This window comes from Pteropus alecto, unplaced genomic scaffold (genome assembly GCF_000325575.1).
Source record: "Pteropus alecto unplaced genomic scaffold, ASM32557v1 scaffold87, whole genome shotgun sequence".
NCBI classification, from domain to species: domain Eukaryota; kingdom Metazoa; phylum Chordata; class Mammalia; order Chiroptera; family Pteropodidae; genus Pteropus; species Pteropus alecto.
In genome coordinates, this window is record NW_006443225.1 from 21,084,602 (window position 1) to 21,107,552 (window position 22,951).

General features: G+C 47.6%; 1 protein-coding gene and 1 long non-coding RNA gene across 2 annotated transcripts; one reads left to right on the top strand and one right to left on the bottom strand.

Annotated features, from left to right (window-relative positions):
• The first annotated feature begins 54 nt into the window (after positions 1-54).
• LRRCC1 (leucine rich repeat and coiled-coil centrosomal protein 1) lies at positions 55-20,991 on the top strand. Its single transcript, XM_006924056.3, has 18 exons — positions 55-1,992; positions 2,309-2,374; positions 3,131-3,298; positions 5,053-5,228; positions 5,325-5,534; positions 6,908-7,104; positions 7,356-7,503; positions 8,392-8,540; positions 9,020-9,224; positions 9,725-9,864; positions 11,128-11,329; positions 12,089-12,274; positions 12,746-12,920; positions 13,653-13,816; positions 16,483-16,691; positions 16,775-16,912; positions 17,786-17,921; positions 20,471-20,991. Exons 1-18 carry the CDS (start codon positions 1,731-1,733, stop codon positions 20,615-20,617), a joined length of 3,078 nt encoding a protein of 1,025 aa, XP_006924118.1. The 5' UTR covers positions 55-1,730; the 3' UTR covers positions 20,618-20,991.
• LOC107196545 lies at positions 19,203-22,951 on the bottom strand. The gene is made up of 3 exons (XR_001517976.2): positions 22,832-22,951; positions 21,790-21,885; positions 19,203-20,283 (listed from the first exon to the last, which is right to left on the bottom strand). It is a non-coding gene; the product is annotated as an uncharacterized LOC107196545 (long non-coding RNA).

Below are 22,951 nucleotides of genomic sequence, written 5' to 3' on the forward strand. Positions count from 1 at the left end.
GTCCTCCCTGCTCTCCCTTCCCGCCTGCGAGTCCTTTGCTTGCCCCCGAATCGGCCGCCGCGCCTCCCTCCGGTCCCCACTCCCGCCCTGGCACGAAGCGGCGGCCGTGCAGGAGGGTTTGCCGCACCCGTGGGTTCTGCCTCGGCGCTCTCTGCCCCCGTCCTCATTCCTCCTCCGCGGGGCGCTGCGAAGCACATATTCGTAGACTTTTTGAAAGTATTAAACGTAACCCTATTTAGTTCGTGCAACCCAAGCTTACTCATGGCGCAGCGAGCCCTGGGTTCCGCGTCCCCCATCGGCCCCTGCCCGCCCTCATGGGCGCTTCTCCACCCGCACTCCGGTTAGCCGTGCTGGGCTCCGGGTGGGCCATCCTAGGCTTCTCCGTGCCTTTGCACGCGCTGTTCCTTTGTGGCGCGCCTTCCTCTACGCGAACCTTGCTGCTGGTTATTAAAGCATCTTGTTCTAGATCCTGCTGTAAAATCTGTCAGGAGACCCCAGGGGAATGTTTTCAAAGGAATATGTACAGTTTAACTTAGTCGTAGCTGTCATTTACAGAGCAGTCTGTGTGTGTACATCACATATGTCATCACTGATCCTCACAGCAGTTCTGCAGGGTAGTAATTTTACAGATGACAAGTCTGAGGCTCAGCATCTAAATAATTTACCAACTTCAGGCACCTGATGAAAGACTGTTGAAATTCAAACCCATTTCGGTCTAAATTCGCTGTCTGCTTTTTCTATTGTGCCACGTTATCTGCACCATATTAATTTCTGTAAGCCAGAATATATCAGAAAATGAATGTCATGAAGAGCAGTTGTTAATAGCGTAAGGTGTGGACTAAATAATGGTTCAGGAAATGACAGAAGCTAGATAGTAGGAAAGTATTTCAGACAGTCACATTTAGAGATTGCTAGTTTGAAGTTTAGAAATGTGTTATCTTTTTCTGTCAGAAGTACACAGAACATGGAACAGATGCTGGGGACACTGTGTCCCGGTTCCTGACTGTGCCTCCATCCAGCTCCTCTGAACTCTGTGTGCTGTGAGGTGTTTTCCTGGAGCTTCTGTCTTCAGAAGAGGTTCAGTTTAAGTGGCAGCGATTGAGAGAATGAAAATGGGAGTGCTTTTCAGAGGCGGTGCATTCTAGATTTCGAGGAGGGAGGGCAGGCAGGCACTGTTGCACTAGAAATACCAATGCCCAGTGCTTTGTTTTGAAATCAGCAGACGGTGAAGGAAGTAAGGTTATAAACTCCAGTGCCAGATCCAGATTTATACCAGCTCAGTCAGGTAATAACTATAAGAACCTGGGCAAGTAATTTAATTCTGATGATCTTCAGTATCCTTGTGATACCTACAGCTTAGAGAGGTGAGGATTAAATGAGAAGAAACTGGGCCTCAGAAACGTTAACCCATTTACTCGGCACAGCAAAAACGTGGAAGAGTGCGGACTTGAACCCGCGTCTTAGGGTTCCAGGCCCGTCTCAGTACCGCCTTCACTGTGTGCTGATGGCCGTTTGCATATAGCAGCTGGAAACACCCAGGTTAGGGTCACTTGCCTGTCTCGAGTGAGTTCCTTGTTTGTACAAATGGTCCAAAATGCTGGTCAGTGGTAAGGAGCACTGTTCCCTACGAGACGTTTCCAGGCCACCGAGTAGGCATGGCGTTGTAATGGAATGAGTAGGGCCCATACTCGTCATCTGCGTGCTGTTGGGGTACTGTTAACTGTCTGGTCATGATTTCAAAGTCCATCTTTTACTTGTTTGTGATAATATATATTTTATTTTATAGCATATCAGAGTTATCCCTAGATTCAACCCTTCATGCCATCAACCTTCATTGCAATAACATCTCGAAGATCGAAGCCATTGGTCACGTTTGGAATTTACAACATTTAGATCTGTCATCTAATCAAATAAGTCAAATCGAAGGGCTTAGCACACTCACAAAACTATGCACTTTAAATTTGTCCTGCAATTTGATCACAAGAGTAGAAGGTTTGTAAGTGATTTTCGTGTAATACTTGGACAAGGAAGATGATTTAAGTCCATCTTTCTTCTTCCCGAAAGAATGGAATAAATAGTATAAACTTTTGAAAACTGACCTAAAATTTATCATGTAAAATTTTTTCTAGAAAAGTTATCAGTCTTTTTAAAGTATTTTGCAAAATGCCAATAAAATTGATTTTACAGTTACCAGACTGTAGATTTGCTTCCAAACAGTCTGAATTAGTAGTATAATACTATATGACCAATTAATTGTTTATTCGAATCCTATTAAAGCTTTATTTTATTTTATCTTATTTTATTTTAGGACTCGACGCACTAATTAATTTGACTAGACTGAATTTATCTTATAACCACATAAACGATCTTAGTGGTAAGTAGATGTGCTTAATTCTTCTGTAATGCTGAATATTTTCCACGTGTGATGAGTTAGACTGAGCTCAACATGTTGAAAAACAGTTTTAATTTTTTAAAGCTTTTTGGAAGATGCAAAAGGGTTAGAATTGAGTGTTAACTGTAGGTCTGTCACTGCCGGATGCTGTTGAGCAAAGTATATGCTTTTGTGGATGAAGTTTATCTGAAAAATGTGTGTCTTGGATAAGATAGATCATTTATTTACTCAAGTATTTACTGAAGATCGCTGTATCAAACATTTCTATAGTTATGACAAGGAACAACAAACAGGTAAGGTTCATGTTGTCACAGGGCTTACATTGTCGGGGCAGGGAACGGATGAGATCAGGTCAACCTCCAAAAAATAAGCAAAGATTTGAGCAGACACTGCCCGAGAACATACCCAGATGGCAAACAAACACATGAAAAAGAGACGTCTGTCATGCTTAGTGACTAAGCCAATGCCCAGGAAAAACCACAGAGAGACCTACATCACACCTGCTGGAACAGACAGCTTTAGAGACTACAGCACACAGTGCAGGTGAGGCTGTGGAGCAGGTAGGGCTTGCAGACATTGCTGGTAGAATGCAAAATGGTACACCTGCTGCGGACATAGCTCTTCGCTGCTGGTCTCTTGAACGCTGCTCCGTCGCCTCTCAAAACAGAATTATAAAAACCTTTATTACGCTGTTGGAGAAATTGCCGTGGCATCAAAAAGGATTTTTTCATTTTGCAGGTTTTATACCCCTTCACGGCATCAGACATAAGCTTCGGTATGTCGACCTGCACAGCAACTGCATAGACAGCATCCATCACCTGCTCCAGTGCGTGGTGGGCCTGCACTTCCTAACCAACCTTATTTTGGAGAAGGATGGAGAGGACAATCCCGTCTGTCGGGTACCAGGTAGGAACAGTTAGTGCTTTTTGTAACAGTTCATGTTTAGATTTTTATTTCCTTTGACTGGCTGGCGTTTATTTGTCTTAAACTTTATAACTTTTTATTATGTATCTGAAAAAAACGTAATTGCAAATTATTTTATTAGACAAACTGAATTGTTAAAAGAACACAGAGTGAACAGATAAACAATTCTCTTTACACAGTTTTACATTTGATAAGTGAATGCCTCAACATTAAATTACGTCGTGATATTCTCATAGCATAACACTATGCAGCCACGATGAAAGAACAGAATCTCTTAGCTGCGTGATCTCTAAGATACACTGTTAAGAGAAGAAAAGCAATCAGATTGCAAAACCGTTTCATATAACAGGCTACCACTTCTGTGCAAAGGGCAACGTGTGTGTGTGTTTGCTGGGTATACACACGCAACAGCAAGAATGCCCAAAACGGGTAATAATGGCTACCTCCAGTGCCAGCTAGCCGGGGATCAGGAAATGCACTGGGGGCAGAAAGGGAGCCGGCCATTAGGAAATGTTAGCGAAACTGTTCACTGTGCACTCTTCAAATTTACAGCACGTGCCTGTATTGTTATTTTTTAATAAATGAATTTTTCAAGAAAACTTAATACGATACATAGGAGATGCTGCTGACATGTCACTGGACCTAGTCCAGCATCATCGAGGTTGGCAGGGCCAAGGCCGACCAGCCCGCCCTCCCTGGAACCCACTCCGTGAGCTGACGGCTCGCGCGGCGGCGAGGCACAGTGGGCCGAGCATGCTGCCCGCTGCAGACCTGCGCGGGCTCCTCACGGCCCCGAGACGGCTCGCCCCAAGTGGAGACCCGTCCGTCCAGCCGCTCAGCCCGCGGAGCCCCGTGGGCCTGACGGTGAGAGTCGCCCTCAGAGTCAGCACAGATTTCAGTCTTCCGGGCTAATAACCCTTTTCTTGGAAGAAGATCTTGTTTCTAAAACAGCTTAATGTTTTCTCTACGATCCCACAGTTGGATTTTTTTCCTGACAATCCTGTCTCGAGAGCCTCTGCTTCCTGCCGTCTGGTCCTTTGTCCTCCACTTTTCCCCAGCGCAGTCCCCCTCCGCCCAGAGCTGGAGGGCCGCTTACTACCAAAATGACGCTTCTCTCCTCGACATTTCCAATGTTAATTTGCCAGACCTCCTTTCTGTTGGAGTTCTTCATTGGTCTTTTTATTTCTAACTACTTGGTCTTAAAACTAAAGTTAAACAAAAAATGTTTCAAGCCTAAATACCAAATTAACGTTAACTTGCCAGATTTGTCATATTTAATGGCACTTACGGAAAATAAAGACATCCTTGAACGCTCGGTGGGCTGCCTGTCAAAATCGCAGTCTCCTGTGATTTAGGGAAATGGGGATCTCAGCAGCAGAATGCTCTGGCCCCCACCCGTCGCGTGGCACGTGACGATGGCGTGTCAGGCTTCCTGGCCAGAGTGCACACACGTTTACTCTAAAGCACTTTCACGAAAGCTGCATCCCACGGCGATGACTTTAAGTAGCTGGCCTTCCTCAGGAGGGTTTGGAGTGGAGCTTGCGCTCGTCTTCTAGTTACCGACCACCTACTGGGAGAGGCCCGGTAGCTTTCGTGACATACCACTTAGCCGTGTTCCAGGACATTTGTCATTCAGGTGATATATCTGTTAGCCGATAAATTTAGTTTACGTAAGAAATAATTAACCTTATTTTTTTTTAAATGTGCATATTCATCTGAAATGATTTGTTTCCCAGGGTACAGAGCAGTTATGCTCCAGACTTTGCCACAGCTTCGAATCCTAGATTGCAAGAACATATTTGGTGAGCCAGTGAATCTGTCAGAAGTAAATTCATCGCGTCTACAGTGCTTTGAAGGCCTCTTGGATAATTTAGTTTCTTCTGATTCTCCCCTAAACATAAGTGAAGATGAGGTACAGTAATGTGTTTTTTCCTAGTCTGTTAAGTTTTTGCTTCGAATTTAATTAGTAAGTACATTGTAAGGATTTTGGTTTGTGTCTGTGTCACAGGTCATTGACAATATTCCAGTAGTGACACCACCCATCAGTGACATGGTACCCTTGGAACAGTTCGCCAACACACCAGCAGATAATGATTTGACGTCCTTTACATCTGTGTGTCCGTCTGCTCAGCAAGAGAAAGTTAATCATGAAACCGATTTTGAGAATGAGATGAAACTTCAGAAATTAGATGATCAATTTATACAGCTTCTAAATGAAGTAACTATTTTTTCCATTTTTCTAAGTAATTTGTTTGTTGAAGAAAAAGTAGTTAAGAAAATTTCAAGTAAAAATTGCACACAGACTGACCAACCAGAAACCACCGCATCTAACGCGCCGGCGGGCCGTGCGTGTGCGTCCGTCTTCCGGACGTCGGCTTCTGCTGCAGGAGCAGCGGCAGAGAAGGGAACCTGCCTGTCACTCATTTTCCTTGTTCTTCAGATCCGTATAGTGTGACTTCTTCCGTTGTGCTTCATACTCCTGCTTCGGGCCTCTCTGAGCGACTGAAATCCGTAAATGTGCGTCCTTACCCACCTGGGGACATTTGGGCATCATTTCTTCAAACGTGTTTCTGCCCCGTTCTCTCTCCTTTCTCTTCAGCTCCACTTGGACCTTCTGATCTTGCCCCGCAGTTCTCTGAGGCTCTGCGCATCTTACCGGCTTTTTCCTCTGTCGTCTACGCATCGAATCAATTCTACCCGATTGTCTTCGCGTTCACTTATTCTTTCTTTTATCATTCACTCTTCCGTTGAGCCCAGCCAATCAGTTTTTACTGCAGATGTGTTGTTCAGTTGTAAAATTTTTTTTTTTTAATAAGTTCTATTTTTCAGCTGAGTTTTCTTGTCTCTATTCACACTAAGCATATCTTTTTATGTCGTCGAGCACAGCTGCGATCGCTGTTTTGAAGTTCTGGCCTTTTTGCTTGAACACTCGGCCCCTCTCAGGTTGGTTCCCATGGACCCCCTTTTCTCTTGAGAGTTGGTCACGTCTTCCTGGCTCTTCCTGTCGTGAGCATTTTATATTTTATTCTGGACGTTGTGACTGTCGTGGAGACTCAAGGTGCTGTTATGGGCCTCCTGGGAGTGTTGACGTTTCTGTTGTAGCAAGCACTGAACTTGCTTTGACTTTCCCTGTCACTTTGTCCCTTGGGCAGCGCTCCATTCTTTTGTTCTTTACTGGGCTTCTTCATCTACCCTGTGCTGTCCTCTGATTCCTCGGGCCCAAAAGCCCAGGTTCTCTTCGTGAGTTCTGAGGCTCCCTGCACAGTGCTCAGTGTGATAGCTCTCAGGCTGGGACTGTAATTACCAGAACACCCATCTGGTTCTCTTCCCAGGTGTCAGCGCCCCTCTGCAACAAGCCTCCTTTTCTCTTGTTAGGCCCTCCAAATAGTGTTTGTCATTTTGTTTGTATTTTGTCCAGAGTTTATAATTGTTATCTTGAGAGAGTCAGCCACATAGGAGCTTAATTCCAAACATACCTGGTTTATAAACCCTTAATCTTGTACAAGTTACAGTACTTTGAGAAATTTCAAATTTTAATCTTATATACTGAATCGAACTTTTAACAAACTTTGTTCGTTTTTTTTATTCTAGACTTCTAGTTCTTTAATAGATACTGTTCCCGAGAAAGATCTCAGACCTAAAAGAGACACAGATGTGACTTCTGAAAGTGACTATGGACACAGAAAAGAGTGTAATAGAAAAATTCCTCGAAGATCAAAAATCCCATATTATTCCAAAACTATTCAGACTATTAAGCACCACAATAAGAACAGCAATCCCTTTATAAGGTACTTGTTTCCGTTTTGGAAGTTCAGATGAGGCACCAGACAAGCCAGCAGTGCTGGCTTCCTGCTCAGAGCTAGCTCGTGGTGGCGGTGTCCTCCTAACGTCAGCATGTGACTTCTCAGCCTTGGTCAGCGCAGTCAGCCAAGTGCATGCAGGAGGGGCCCTGTTGCTGTGACAGATTGTGAGTGTCTGAGCACGAGAATTAGAGACGCTGTGCATCTCTGGGTGATTTCCTGTGTTTTATTCTTTGCAGTGGTAACCGTAAAATGAAACAACCTATTTTTAAAGAATTATACGTACGGTCATCGTTAGCGAACTATGATGTGTCAGAAGAACCGGAAGAGCAGAAGACAGAACTAATTAAAGTGGACAACAGTAGCTCCGAAGACAACACCTACCGGGTAGGACAGACGAGATTAAGGAAAAAATGATTGCAAGAGTCTTAGTTTTTAAACACGTAGTGAGTTTCAGAAAAATAATGCATATTTTTAGGAACAAAAACTATTGTGTGTATTTTTATTGGAGTGACGAGATAGTTTATTTTTCCCTTCCTGGCTTCTAGATGTTTTGGAATGTTATAATTTTTGTACTTTTTAAAGGAATGGAAATTATACATTTATTTGAGATCAGATTTCTGTGAAATCATGTGTGACGTGCTTTTGGAGGAGGAAACAGGTCTAAATTTTCAAACTTACTTCCTAAAGCAGTGGCTCCTCACGTCTCAGACCCTTTCAGATGTGTAAGGGGGTCTGTGCCCTCAGAAGAGTAATCGTGACACGCACACACGCACGCACGCACGCCATGGACTGTCCTGAAACCGGTGTGGGCCCCTGGATTTCAGAGTAGGAGGCGTTGGAGAGTTTAAGAGTTCCTCACCATTTGCCATAACCGTCCCACGTCAGTAAGAATTTGTGATGCGCGTTGTTCGATGTGTGCGTTTTGTGACGCCCCGTGCGCTTCGTGGGGACGGGTTTCGATCGCAGTGTGCGCTGCTCTTCCAGGGCTGCGACTGCTTTTGAAACATTTCGCACTGGTGGTTTCCTCCTCGCATTCTCAAGCAGAGGCTTTCATCTTGAAGGTAGTGGCAATGGTCACTGACAGTCGTGGCAGCTAACCCTTACCGAGCAGTGGTCAGGTGCCCGCGCGGCGGCGTGCTCCGCGTCCGGCATTTCGTTTGCTTCTCACGTGGCCTTTGGCGTGAGAGACTGTCGTCCTCCCTGCTCTGAGTGAGAAGTCGGGGCAGCGAGAGGACATGTCCAAGGCCGCCTGACGCCATTGTCGTCTCGTAGGTACTAGTTGAACAGCTGGACCAGGAGAGAGAGAAGAGGTGGAAAGCCGAGCAGGCCGAAAAGAAGCTCATGGACTATGTCGACGAGCTGCACAAACAGGCGAACGAGAAGAACGACATCCAGTGCCTGGCCCTGCTCACCACGGACAGGTGAGGGGCCGGTCTCCTGGAGCTGCCGCCGCATGCGGGGTGTCGGCCTAGGAGGCCTCCTCCTGAACCGGCTGGCGTGGGGTCACAGTGCGTGCGGCTGTCGTTCAGCTTGAAGTGATCTCTTCTCAAGATGAGCTTGCTGCGTGAGCAGAGCTCCTGCTGCGTCGGCGTGGGCCGTCAGGCTGGGCACGGTCGGCCGGGTGCGCAGGGGGCCCGGGCTGTGCCTGAGCCAGGCCCCTGTTGCATAGTGAAGGTCACGTGGAGTGACACTTCGGCGATCTAGGTAGATCCTTCTTGCTCCTCACCATCAGTGTCAGGGATGGGGAGGCACGTCCTGTGTCTCAGCCATTTCTTAATCCAATGAGAGTTTGAAACATACTTCACATCTTCCTCTCGACTGTAACCTTTGATGTTGACTACAGTTTTTATCCTTTTTGATGGGTAATGTGCTTTAAAGCCACATTTGCTTTCTGCTTTAGGCTAAAGGACATTATTTTTAAAGAGAGAAGTTCCAAAGTACAGCTGGAAGTTATGGTTCACAAACTTCAAAGTGAAATTAAAAAGCTAACGATTGAGTTGATTAAAGCAAGAGATCAGCAGGAGGACCACATCAGACACCTGAGAACCCTGGAAAAGGCGTTGGAGAAAGTGGAGAGGCAGAAGGGGCAGCAGCAGGCGGCACAGGTACCCTCCGCTTTAACGGGTCAGTCACACGCGCGCACACACACACACACACACACACCACCCCCCACCCCCCCGCAGCTTCTGTCCTGAAACTGCGTCGTTACGCAGTAAATGCAAAAGGTGTTAGGCTCTGTGCAGAAATAGTTTCGTTGGTAACTAATGTGACCCATGGGATTCTTTCTGAGTGAAGGCCGCCAGCACCCACAGAGCAGCATAAGAATTGGGGGGACACCGAGGGCAATCAGCTTGTGTTCCGGAGAGGCCACCTCCAAAGGCCCCCAGGCGCCGGTGGCATCTCGTTTTCGTACTTTCTGGGTGGGACTCGCCCTCGAGTCTGTGATGCCGGTAGGCCGCCAGCGCTGCGGTTTCTCCGCCACAGTGTCGTGGTGACGTAAGGTCTGAAAGTGAACAGAGTCACTAGACTCTTCCGTAGAAGGCACGTTTCTCCGGGGAGCCGCGAGATGGTGGCCTGAACCCTGATTGTGTGTGTGTGCGCCCAGATGCGGCTCATCCAGGAGGTAGAGCTCAAAGCCGCCGCCGCCGACCGGGAGATCAGCCTGCTGCGGACGTCCCTTCACCAGGAAAAGGAGCAGGTGCAGCAGCTTCATGACCTGCTGTCGCTGAAGGAAGAGGAGCACAGGTAAGTGAGCACCACGTCAGGAGGCTGCTCCCCACACCCCTCCCCAGAAAAGCTGGCAGGCGCCTGGCAGGGCGGAGCCTGGTGGCTGTGGCTCTAGGGAGAGCACAGGCCCGTGGGCGCCTCCGCCTCGCCCGCAAAGCACCGGGAGCTCCCAGACAACAGGCGACCCCGCGGACGGGCGGGCTTGTAACGATGACGCCAGTTTGCATTTCCCCAAACCCGACGGAAATTGGTTGTGCGAGATACAGAAAACTGTTCCTAGATCTCCAGGTGACCGATAATCAGGATTCTTCATTCCTCTGAAGCGGGGGTCAGCACGGCTTTTTCTGCGAAGGACCGGGCTTCAGAATTTGAGGCTTCGCAGGCCGTGCCTGGCTGGGCCTTCGCAGCACCAGCGTGGCATAGATAGCACGCAAACCAGCAGGCGAGCCTGCGTCCCAACGAAGGGGTCTTCCCAGTAAAAGGCAGCGGCCAGACTGGCCTGTGAGTCCGCAGGGAGATCGACATGCAGGGCGGCATCTCCCCTGCCCGCCCTGCCCGTCCAGCGGGGTGATGGCCGTGGGCCAGTCGTGTTTGTTTCCAGACCTGTTGCGTTCGTGTCCTTACAGAATTAAAATCGTAATGTGTAAATTAAATTTTGATACTCCAGGGAAAGTTGTCATACATGTAGGCAGGACAGCTATAAAATCAGGGAAAATTAATCACAGAGCTCTAAAGTGTTATACTTCGTGCTCTTTATATGTTTTGTAATTTCTTGTACTAGTTTCAAGAAACCAAAACTGGAAATGATGGATTTCGTATCACGGGCTTGATTTATTCCAGAAAAGTAGTGGAGAGCTCTAAGGAATGCAGTCACACATGAAAGGCGGCCCTGTGTCAGATCGCCGCCTCATTCCACACGGTCACTGAGTCTTTTCTATGAACCAACCACCAGTACCAACTCCGACTGTGTGTGGGAGACTCAGCCAGAGTGGGAGGTGCAGTGAAGCAGAACTGCAGGTGGCCTGAGCCAGGTGACCCCCGAGCCACCCAGGGCTAAGCTGCGGCCTGCCCCTCTAGCCCCCGTCGGCCCCCCATCCACCCCCATCGTGCGGAGCAGTCAGGTCAAGCCCGTGTTTTTTTCTGTCCTGTCCCCAGCAGTGAGGCGCTCGCTTTAAATTAAAATTAGAGAATATAGAGTAGTTAATGATTATTTAAAGACCTTGAAGGTTTTTCTTTGTGGGTGAACAGAGTTCTGTGATTTTTATTTGCTTTTCACTCCAGGAAAGAACTTGAAACAAGGGAGTTTTTTAGTAATGCTGAGTTCCAGGAAGCCGTGGCCAAGGAAGTAGCTAAGGAGGAGGCGCGGCACGAGGAGGAGATAAAGGAGTACCAAGGGAAGGTGGAGGCGCTGACCCAGCAGTACCTGGACTTGGAGAACGAGTTCCGCTTCGCGCTCACCGTCGAAGCCAAAAGGTTTAGAGATGTAAGACGTAAGGGTGCGCATAGCTGTTTGTCGAAAACAGTCCGCGAGGTGGGGGACGGCAGAGACGTGCGTTTGACGGTTCTGGCTCTGTCTGCTCTGCACGGTGAGCTCCGGCAGGTCGTTTAAGCCTCGGAGCCGCACTTCCCTCAGGCGGTCGCGGCCGCCGTCCAGGGCTGCCGTCCAGGGCTGCTGTCCAGGGCCGCTGCAGAAGCTGAGCAGCCGGCGAGGCGGCGCCGGGGCGGGGGCTGGGAGTCCGGCCCAGTCCTGTCACCACGCAGTGTGCCGCGGGGACTGGCACCTTTGGCCCTCAGCCGGGTTTTGTAGTTTTATCGGAACACAGCCATGCTCGTGTTTACTCTTCTCGGGGGTTCCTTTTGTGTCACCACAGCAGAGTCGAGTGCTCGCAGCACAGACCACGCGGCCCGAGGCGGCGCCGGGGCGGGGGCTGGGAGTCCGGCCCAGTCCTGTCACCACGCAGTGTGCCGCGGGGACTGGCACCTTTGGCCCTCAGCCGGGTTTTGTAGTTTTATCGGAACACAGCCACGCTCGTGTTTACTCTTCTCGGGGGTTCCTTTTGTGTCACCACAGCAGAGTCGAGTGCTCGCAGCACAGACCACGCGGCCTGGCCTGCAGAGCCATTACCCGTGCATTTTATGCTTTGGCTAAACTCTGATTCTAAAAATGAGACGTGAGCTGTTTCCAGAAATGCTTTCTACGTTTTTAGAGAAGTGCTATTTATAATGCAATTTTGAAATGTAGGTTAAAGACGGTTTTGAAAACGTTGCCACCGAGTTAGCAAAGAGCAAGTACGCTCTTGTTTGGGCTCAGCGGAAAGAAAATGAGTCTTCCTCTCTGATCAAAGACCTCACCTGCATAGTGAAGGAACAGAAAACAAAACTCGCCGAAGTTTCCAAACTGAAACAGGAAACCACAGCAAATTTACAGGTGAGACATCGTGACAAAGTGCATCGTCATGATTTTAGGAAATAGCATTTGAATTCCTGATACTAATTTTATGGTAATGGGGGTTTTTATAGATATGTCTACCCATTGTGATTTTTCAATTAATTTCTTTATTGCTGTTGTGTCCATTTTAAGCATGAGTGATATTTTGCCCAAGGGAACCTACTTCCCACAGGTGAGCTTCAGATGCCGGTGTAGATGCTTGGTAAGGAGTTGTGAGTGTCCCAGGTGCAGACATTCAGAGTGTTTAAGGAGTGGCCTCGCACAGTCTGACTTTTCATTTCCTGGCCCACGTGTATCTTTAGTTAGTAAAATTAAAACTTTTTCTGATGTGAGACTGAGAAACATTTACTTTGTATTTGTTTAACACTTTTCTCATAAAATGAAGAAGTAGAAAATAAAGCACTTTAATAATTATTTCACATTTTTTCAATGTTTTTGGGGAGTAAACAGAATCAAATCAACACTCTTGAAATTTTGATCGAAGATGACAAGCAGAAGAGCATCCAGATAGAGCTGCTCAAGCATGAAAAGGTCCAGCTGATTTCGGAGCTAGCAGCCAAGGAGTCGCTAATCTACGGTTTAAGGACAGAAAGAAAAGTGTGGGGCCACGAGCTGGCACAACAAGGTAAAATCCTCACATTCTCAACGGGAAAGTTCCCGTTTTTCTAAATGTTGGAGAGAAAGGGAAGGGCTCAGCCCTCGGGCCACCCCGAGACACGGTGACACCGCGCGAGCCGGCAGGAGGGAGCCGTCCCCGCATCAGCCGCGCAGCTGTGGCTCCGCCGCTTCCGCCGCCGTCTCCTCCCTGTGCGACCCGGTTCCCTTCTGAAACGCGCTTTCACGGCGCTGCAGCCAAACAGGGTGTTGAGCACAGTTCCGTCCTGTGCAGCGAGCGGCGCCCCGGCCTTGCCGGCCGATGCTGGCAGCTCCCCTCGCTGCCTGTGCAGAAACGCGGAGGGAGAGAGCTCCGTCTCGTTCCGGTCACCGTTCCGGTCACCGCGAAGCAAGAGACGAACTCCGATCTGTGGCCGCGACAGACGCTTTCCGGTCGCGAGCAGCGGGCTGTGGTCTCGTGCGGCGCGGCCGCGGTCCGTACGGTTTCGCTGGGTGCCCGGGCCTGCCCGGCGGCGCAGCCCGTGCCTGCGTTGCTGGCTCCTGGTCTGTGGTGTCAGTGTCCAGACAGCCGTGGCGTTCGGAAGGCCTGTTCTCGTCCCCTCTCCTCTCACGTGGCGCCATTACGCATTTCATTTCTTCAGTCTCTGTCTCTGTGTTTACTATATTGTTAAATGAGATCATCTTCAAGTACAAATCCTCCGTGGTCTTTCAAAGTTCGTTACTGGTGATTTTTGTTTCTTAGGATCCTGTCTGGCTCAAAATCGTGGGAAACTAGAGGCTCAAATTGAAAGTTTATGCAGAGAGAACGAATGTCTGCGGAAGACGAATGAGCGTGACAGTGACACGTTAAGGATTAAGTGCAAAATCATAGAAGACCAAACTGAGACCATCACGAAGTTAAAAGTCGTAAGTGCGACATTTTATTTTGGGAAAAGGACATGTAGCAGGTTTAAAAATCTGGATGGAAGCATCCAATAAACATTTGTCACGATGGTTCTCAACTGCCATGGAATTTGGGACAGGTTGTCATGGGCTTTTACGATAGTCACCCCTTCGCCTTTAACATTTCGTTTATTATCTTGAAATTACTTTTACTTGAATATTTTATGGGGCACATTATTATGACCCTTTGGAATAACTGGAAATAGTGTTGATGAAGGGTTAAGAATCGCAAGAAAGTTAACATTTTCTATGTTAAAATACCCCTCTTTAAGCACCGTATCTCCCAATGTTACTAAATCACTTCTCAAAATGATGCAAAACCTACTCTACTATGCCTGAAGGTTTGTGAGTGGATTGTAAGAGACGCATTGCACGCTCATTCCCAGGGGACACCATTTTGACCCTCTTCTTCAGTTCAGCATGTCTCAGAGGGAACTCACAGGGTCACTTGTTTCAAAGCATATTACCTAAAAATTCTCCAGAGAGATTTTCTGACAATTGAACACTGAATCAAATTTAAATTTCAAAATTTTCCTATAGGGATTATCTCTTAAAAAAAAAAAGGTTAAGAAGCTTCTAAATGTGATTGTCACGCATAAAGTTAGGAACGCATTCTTTAGAGGAATTGTAACTACTAAGGTTTGATTTTTTTTTTTCTTTAGTCACTTTTAAGAAACTTTGAGAGCTTAACTTCGTCAGGTTCGGAAGATAAGCAGGTCCCACCCGCTGCTGCGTCTGTAGCCGGGTTTGGGCTGGAGCGCTTGAGCTCCGTGACCCGGCTCAATGATGCCGGTGGTGACTCCATTGAAAATTTGGTTTCATCGTATCCAAAATTTCAAACATATCATACATGCCACACAGCATTAAAAATTAGTGAAAATTTTTAGCAGTAAACCTTTTTTCTTCTTTTAAAAATCTAGTCAAGCTCATTTTCTTTTGAGTTAAGGTAAAAATGAAACAGACTAGTTATCTGCATTTAAATTTCAGAAGGCAGAGCAGGTGGTCCATTAGTACAATGCACTGTGTGTGGCATAGCTCCTTGCACAGTGAGACTACTGCCTTGTCAATCTGAGCAGAGTCGGGGGGAAATGACCATTAATGAATGACATGATGGAGCCAAAAATCGGATTTTAGTTTTAGATTTTTGCTAAAAATAATTTTTAGGTTTTCAACGCAGCATTGTCTTCCCACAATTTAATGTGTTAAGGAGCATCGTGTCGGCCGTGAAGACACGAGCATTAATGGTGCTTTCCTGCCAACCACGTAAAACACAACGGTGGCTAGACAGAGCCTCCAGTGGTGAATTCCACACAGCTGATAGCTTAAGGAGATAACGACGCTTTAATCTACAAAATTTGGAATTTAATGTCTTCGGTTAAGTAGATTCTATGGTTAGCTTCTGACTGTGGAATTCAGAAACAAATTTTTTGAAAATCTCTTTTCCTCCCCGCGTATTATTTTGACTTTTCAGTACGTGTGGGTCACAAGACTCCGAAGCTACAGTGTTGTTCTTTTTATTAATAGGGTTCTTTCATAAGATTCTCTTACAGCTTTTGTGGATTCCTGATAATATGAGTCAAGTATTTCAGAGAGACCTACAAATAAATAATTTATGACTTTTATGCAAATGTCGGTCAAGATTAAAAGACTGTCTTTGCTGAGCATTTTTAGATCTAAACACACTGAGGAATTGAACCACATCCTGTGTAATACTCAAGAATCCGAACTTAAGTTAGATTTCTCTAGTATTTGCCTCCATCTTCTTCCCAAAAGGAAAAAAGCACGGGGACGAACCCGGGCACAAACAAAGACCGCCACCTCCCTCTTTCCTGACCTGCAGCCTGATGCCGGTGTGCACGGGGCTGTCCCAGACGTCCCCACGGCGCCCGAGAGCACACCGGCCAGCACACCGGCCGGGCGTGCCGTGGGATGAGCCAGCCATGCGAGGCCGCGAACCTGCAGGCGTTCGCAGCGCCACCGGGGGCCTCGATCTCTGGTGCGTAGGACACAAATGTCGGACAGTCAGGCGCAGCCCAGAAGACAGGGAAAGGAAGTTCGGGGGCTGGAAAGCCTGTTTGCACGTGACCTTTTAACAGATGAAAACCATACTGTAAAGTATTTTCTCGCTCTGATGCAGAAACCACTTGTGCCTACCACAGTAGAGATAGTTCGATTTCTGCCATTATATCCGCAGGCAGCATCGGTCTCTCAGCCCCTTAGAGTTTGGTTTGTCATGAAAACATCGATCCTTCTCAGAGCAAAGTCACTGTGTTGCTCTCAGCCCCTTAGAGTTGGTTTGTTTTGTCATGAAAACATCGATCCTTCTCAGAGCAAAGTTAGGTTATTGGAAATTTGCATCGTGCTGCTGTCTTCCTTCCCTCCGACTCCCTCTGTGCGACTAACAATTACTAACTCACTGACGTGACGTGTAAGTGGGACGGTTTTTTTCTTACTAGCACTTAACGTAGTAGAGACGTTTCTATGGGCTGCAATAAACAACGTCCTGTAAATCCGTTCTAAGACGCTCATTGAACATGTGATTTTTAATTTGTAGTTTTTATAATACTTTTAAACTATAATTAGGAAATGAGGCATTTAGGATTAATAAACTACTGATGATTTTTTCAAAGTGTTTACAGGAAAGAGAGGAACAAATCAAAACGTTACAGGAAAAGATCACCGAAATTCAGAAGTGCACTCAAGAACAGCTTGAAGAAAAGTCTTCGCAACTGGACGACATCATCGAGAAACTGGAAAGACACAACGAGAGAAAAGAAAAGCTGAAACAGCAGTTGCGAGCGAAGGAGCTGGAACTCGAAGAGATTAGAGAAGCCTACAGGTACCGCGCGGCCCTTCGCGTCGAGAAGTGAAACGCGGCTGCCTCTTGTGGTGCGCTTCTGAGACCATGCCTTCTCGTGCTAGTGCCCTGAACCAGAAGTGGCGCGATAAGGGGGAGCTTCTGAGTAACCTCGAGATGCAAGTGAAGGAAGCGAAAGAAAAATTCGACAACAAGGAACGGACACTGAAGGCGGAAAGGGACAAAAGCATCGAACTACAGAAGTAAGCACGAGGCTGCGGCACGCGGGCGTCTGGAGGGGCCGGGCCTGGGCGGTGGGGTGTGGAGGGGGCAGGGGGAGGCTGGAAACGTGTCGGGCGTCGTCATTCGCCAGGTGTTTGCTTTCTATTCCTTCATTCAGTCCACAAAATGAAGACCGTGGTTCCGCCGTCGGCGTTTGACGGGTTCCGCGTTGTGCGTATTTACGTATGAGCGCAGCGCCTGACAGCAGGTGCTGCGTGACGCTCGCTCATCGCCGTGCTTACCGAAGCGGCTGCTGGTATTGGGGCTGCTGCCTGTGACTTAAGGAGGGACACGGGCCCCCGGAGACACAGCCGACCTGACACGCTGACGGCAAGAGCCGATTTTAAAGAAAGGGAAGAAAATGTGTTAACGTAAAGGAAATGGCGTTTTGCCTCTAAGAAACTTCTAGCACTAAAATTTTGCAGATACTGTTAAATGTGTTTATTAACGTAGGGTTTTTATCTGTTAAGCATTAACATGGAGAAGTCAGACCTACCTGTTCATAAACAAGTTACTGTCACACTTCACCTACTCGGAGAAAAAGATGCTGACAGCAGTCAGCTGTGGAGGTGCTTGTAAGACAAACCTTAGGCTCAGAATAAATGGAATCAGAGTACTTGAACTTTCAGAGGGCGAAAACGTACCAAACTTCCGTGGACGGCATCCCCCTGTCCGACGAGACTCGAGACTGCTGGCTGATGGACCCGCCTGCGTCCAGTCACCCCACACAGCCTTTCGCTGCTTCATGGCGTTATGCCGCCACTGAAGTGTGAATGTGAGAACTGCCATCTAAACCTAAAAGACCCCTGAGTTTTATGCACATAGTCACATGGTTTTGTTCTCTTTTTTTTAAGGGATACGCTAGAGAAGCTTCATAGTATGGACGATGCCTTTAAAAAACAAGTCGACGCAATTGTCGAAGCTCACCAAGCTGAAATCATAAAAATGGCAAGTGAAAAGCAGAAATATATCGATTCTGCAAACCTAAAGGTACTGTAAGTAAAATGTATTTATCAGCACTGAATTGTTACAGCTAAATAAATTGAAAATTATTACTATAAAAGGCAGCATGATTTAATGGCCAGGTAGATACGAAGACGTTGCCGAGGCGGCCGTGAAGCCAGGCCAGACGGCGGTGGTGCTCAGGTTGCTAGCAGGATGTAATTCTGCCAAACGCAGAATTGTAACTTCGAGGCCAGTGTGCGCCCGCGCCGCCACCTCCGGATCAGCATTCCCGTCTCGGCCGCAAGCCCGTCGGCTGCACACAGGCAGGGCGCGCATGTGAACACGGTCAGCGCGGTCAACACTGCCGCGGAGCAGTTCCCAGGGCGCGGTGCTTTATTATAATTCGGGTTCAGGGCTATCGAGTGTATTTTAACATCACTGACAGAGGAATGAGTGTAGAGCGATGCCGAGTGGGGGGCAGAACTCAGAATCACCCGTGCAGCTTTCTAACAGTACACGTGCATGCAGCCCCCTGAAGTTTCCATTCAGAGTTTGGGGTCAGAGCAGATATTTTGAAAACTCAGCAAGTGGTTAAGTTTTCAGTCGTGCGCCATTCTGAGTGTGGGGGAACCCCTCGCACCCCGTCCTGCCCCGGACGCCAGTCACCCTCCGTCCAGCGTCTCCACACTCCGTGCTCCCCGTCTGGTAGTCACTGTCCCCGTGGTCAGAGGGACTGTCTCGGTCTCACAGGCTTTGTGTTTAAGTAACGTTGATTTGAGTGCTGGCCCCAAAGCGCAAGAATAGAGATGCTGGCAGAGAGCCGGACGGCGCCCCTCTAAGTGCACAGGTGAGCGTTCTGGACTGAATAAAGGAGACCACGCGCTGAGGCCGCCGAGGTCTGCGGTCAGAGCGAATCCGCTGCCGTGAAATCGGGAAGGAGGAGAAAGGTTCGTGCTGGTTTTGCTGTCGCACCTCAGGCTGCGAAGGTCACGGCCACAGTGCGTGACACGTGCTTGGTGAAGATGGAAAAGGCGTTAAGTTTGTGGGCAGAAGACACGAACAGAAAACACGTTTTGACTGACGGCAGCGCGTTGCAGCGGAAAGCATCAGGCCTGTGCCAGGGCTGCAGCGAGGGACCCGCCCCCCCGAGACCAGCGACACCAAGCCACGCGCTGCCCGTGAGGGCCGCGCAGACTCGGGAGTAGGTTTGGCGTTGTTATATCGTCCCTCGTCATGACAAGAGCGAGAAGGGTGAGCACAGCACAGTGAGACGAGAAGGAGCGAGAGGCCGCGCGCCGAGCTGCCAGCGTGGTCGTCCGGCGCGCCGTGGGCGGCCTCTGCCGAACTCGCAGGCGTCACCATGGGGAGCTGCGCACAGGAAAAGGCGTAACGTGCAGGGTTCGCTGCTGTCTGCGGTTTCAGGGGACCGCGTCCCCCGCGGAGAAGGGGGGCCGCCTGCGCCCTGCAAGACGGGTCAGAGCAGCAGCCGGGAGCGAGTTCAGCGGCAGAAGGGAACCAGCGCTCCTCGCCCCGACTGCCACAGGCCTGTGACCACGCGACACCGCCTTCAGGAGGCCACCTGCCCTGGAGGGCGGCGGGCTGGGGCTGGGGCTGGGGCTGGGCAGCAGTCACAGTGGAGGAGGAAGCGTGACTCGTCCCAATTCAGCTCTTTGTTTCAAGTCCACAGAGGTTTCAGACGTTTTATCTAAAATCTCCCGCGTGTTCTCCAGGCCCCGCGGGGACCACTAACTAAAGTGTGAAGTTGGGCCCTGAGCTGGAAGGACGTCCTGGGTTCCATGGCGGACCTGCTGCCAGTCCAGTGTGACATCGCAGGGACATGTCTGTCGGGAGCGAGAGAAATGGCACCAGAGCTTAAACGTGATAACAAGGGAAGAAATCGCGAGGCCTCGTGTAGCGATGGTCATTTAAATCAGGAGAGAGATCAGCCTTCTGAGAGAGAGTCTAGTCTGTCCTAGAGAGTAGGCTGAGGGGAGTGAGCAGAAAGGGACGGTCAGATTGCTGGTGCCGTCGGGACTGTCGCGTCACCGGACAGAGGGTGTCAAGCAGGAGGTGACAGTATCAGACACAGAGACTCCGAGGAGGACGGAGGACTGAGGATACGGTGGTCGCTCAGGAAGGCAGAGGCGGTCGTCCCTAGCCAGCACCGCGACCTGAGAATGCAGTAGGGTCCCCAGGAGGGGATCGGGGGCGGGGGGAGGCTGCTGCAGGCTGGAGGGTCTGGAAGGGACCGTGTCGAAGGTGACCGTGGCGGCACAGGGCAGTGGGAGGGTGGAGTCAGAGGCTGGGCTTCTGTCCAGATGTGCCGCTGAGAAGCTGCACAACCTCGAACAAATTTTCTAAGCTCTAAAGCAGTGTCAGGAAATCGCCGTGTGTTTATCACAGGAACCTGTGGGGAGAGGTAACGCGCGTAAGTTCTCTGTATGCTGCGTGGCCATCATTTCCCCCGATAGTATCTGAACTAGTTACATTTCAGTAACCTCATGGCTTTAAATAAATGTCACAGATTGCAAAATGCATAAGAAAAAGGACTTTTTTCAGAATGCATTTTTTAAATTTAAGAAATTTTTATTTAGGTTCATCAGGTTGAAGAAGAAATGCGTGAACTTCTGCAAGAAACATGCAAGAACAAAAAAGCAATGGAAGCGAAAATCAAGCGACTTGCTTTTGCTCTGAATGAAATTCAGCGAGATTGTGATAGTTCTGAGACAGGACTTAATTGAAATGGACCGGCCGACATTGTAAAAATGATTAAATATTGTAACAGTAGTAACTGCTGTGACTTGGAAATGTCTCTTTCTACACATTTCATTCTGATTCTATTTTAAAAGACTTTTGATAAAGTATTTAATTGTATATGTAGGTTTTTATAATAAATTGTTGATAATTATGTATATTAGAAAAACCTATCAAAATAACTAGACTTAAGACATTTTTTCTTGTTTCTGTGCTGTGCATTGTTTGGGAGTTAAACATTTGCCAATGAATGTAAATGAAAATTAAGGTCATCATTCGACTATATTAGGAAAGTACTTGACTGATTGTTGTTGCTTATTGTGTTAATGAAGAACTAATTATATTTATTGGTTGTCCTTTAGTTGATGTAGTGCCATTCTTTTTAAATGCTCATATGTTCAAAAGTATAGCCAAAAAAGCATTTGAAATCCCTATGAGATCTGGCACCCTTAGACAGCCTCTGAGGCTGTCTCCACGTCACTCATCATGACCCCTGTTGATAGTGCGTTTGGCTTTTCATCAAAGATCACATTTCAGGTTTTACAGACATTATTTGTTTCTCAGGAGGAAAACTATTCCCCTCTTACTTCCTCATTTTCCCCTTTAATCACTATATATGAAGAGAGGTCTTGCAACTAGAAGTGATTTCATTTCACATCAGGACATTTATTACTGTTTCACTTTATCGTCATCTCTTATGTTCCTACGTGTGCAGAACAAAAACCTGAAAACTATTCTTAATGTTTCTAAAAGAATATAATACCATGTATTTGACTCGTAGCCAGTGAGCTAAGGTGTAAAAATTAAATGGAATCGGGGGGAAAAATGTAAATGCTTCTAAAAGAGAAGGCCATATTTCATTGTCAGCAAGCTTCATTCTGAACTCTGCGAGACAGCACTGAGCATACCAGCACATGTAATGAGAGTCAGGGGGGAGGGGGAGGGCATATATAATTTGGGAAAATAATAGCTGGAAACTTACTAAATTTGACCCCCCAAAAAAAGATCCACCTACAGATCCAAGAACTTTGGTAAAATCTAGGATAAACAAAGAGAACTACACCTAGATATTTTACAGTCAAACTTGGGAAAATCTTGAAAGCAATAAGAAAATGGTTTATCTCATATAGAAGAGCAATATAATTTATAGTTCACTTACCAGAAACCGTGAGGCCAGAAGGCAGAGGATGACATATTTGAAGTATGGGAAGAACAGTATCTGTCAGTCAAGGATTCCATATCCAGCAAAACTATCCTGCAAAATAAAGGCATTCCCAGACAAAGTTTATTGCTGGCCTCTTACCTGAAAAGAGTTAAAAGACAGCCCTAGAGGCTGAAAGGAAATGGTATCAGTAACTCAAATCCACTGGAAGAAATAATGGAAACAACAAACGGTTGATTTTTATGAGGAACCATATAAATGTATATTCTATTAGACATAAAGCAATTACACTTGTTGAATTTATATACGATATGTGCGACAAAAATTGTATGAAGTTGGGGCAGGGAAATATGATATCGTAGCTTTACCAAATTAATATTAATCCAAAGACTGGTAAATTAAAATGTGTATTATAATCTGTAGAACAGCCAGTAAGAAAATAACTCAAAGTTATAGTTCAGAAAAGAGTAGGTTCCACGTGGCAGCATAAAAGCACCAAAACGGACAAGTATTTTAAAACACCCGGTTAAGGTCTGAAAATTGTCCTAAGCGCATAGAGTGAATGAAACATTCAAGGCAATGTGCTAGAAGCGGGTGGCACCGAGCCATCTCCCCTCGCCTTCGGCTCAGCGGGATGGAAGTCCCAGTGGGCGGCAGGGTGGGTGGGCTGTCAGCCTTTCTCAGCTGTGTCGCAGGGGCAAGGTTAAACCTTGAGCTCCACTCGCCAAGAAGATTCCAATTAGTAAAACCGGGAACGAAAGCAAGGACATGATGGGGCTAAGGAGGAGACTCCAGGAGATGATAACTGTTTATGGCCTCAGTGGTGATGAACTTGAGGGGCGTATACTTATTCCCACTCGTCGAGTCGTATAAGTATGTACATCTTTTACATGTGAATTATACCTCAAGAAAATAGTTTTTAAAAAAATCCTTTGGCATTAGCATCAAGGACACATTCTCGGGTTTAATTTGACAAAAGAAGTGCTAATGACGAGCGCAAAAGGATAAGAGAAAACAAAAAGACCCAGTGTTCGCGGACCCATGGAGACGGCGACTCTCCCCAACTTCTGTGCAGCTCGAGCGCCGTGGCCGGGACGGCCCGGCCGGGAAGAGCCTCCGGTCGCCGATCCAAGGGACCTGAAGTGGCCAGCGCAGCGCG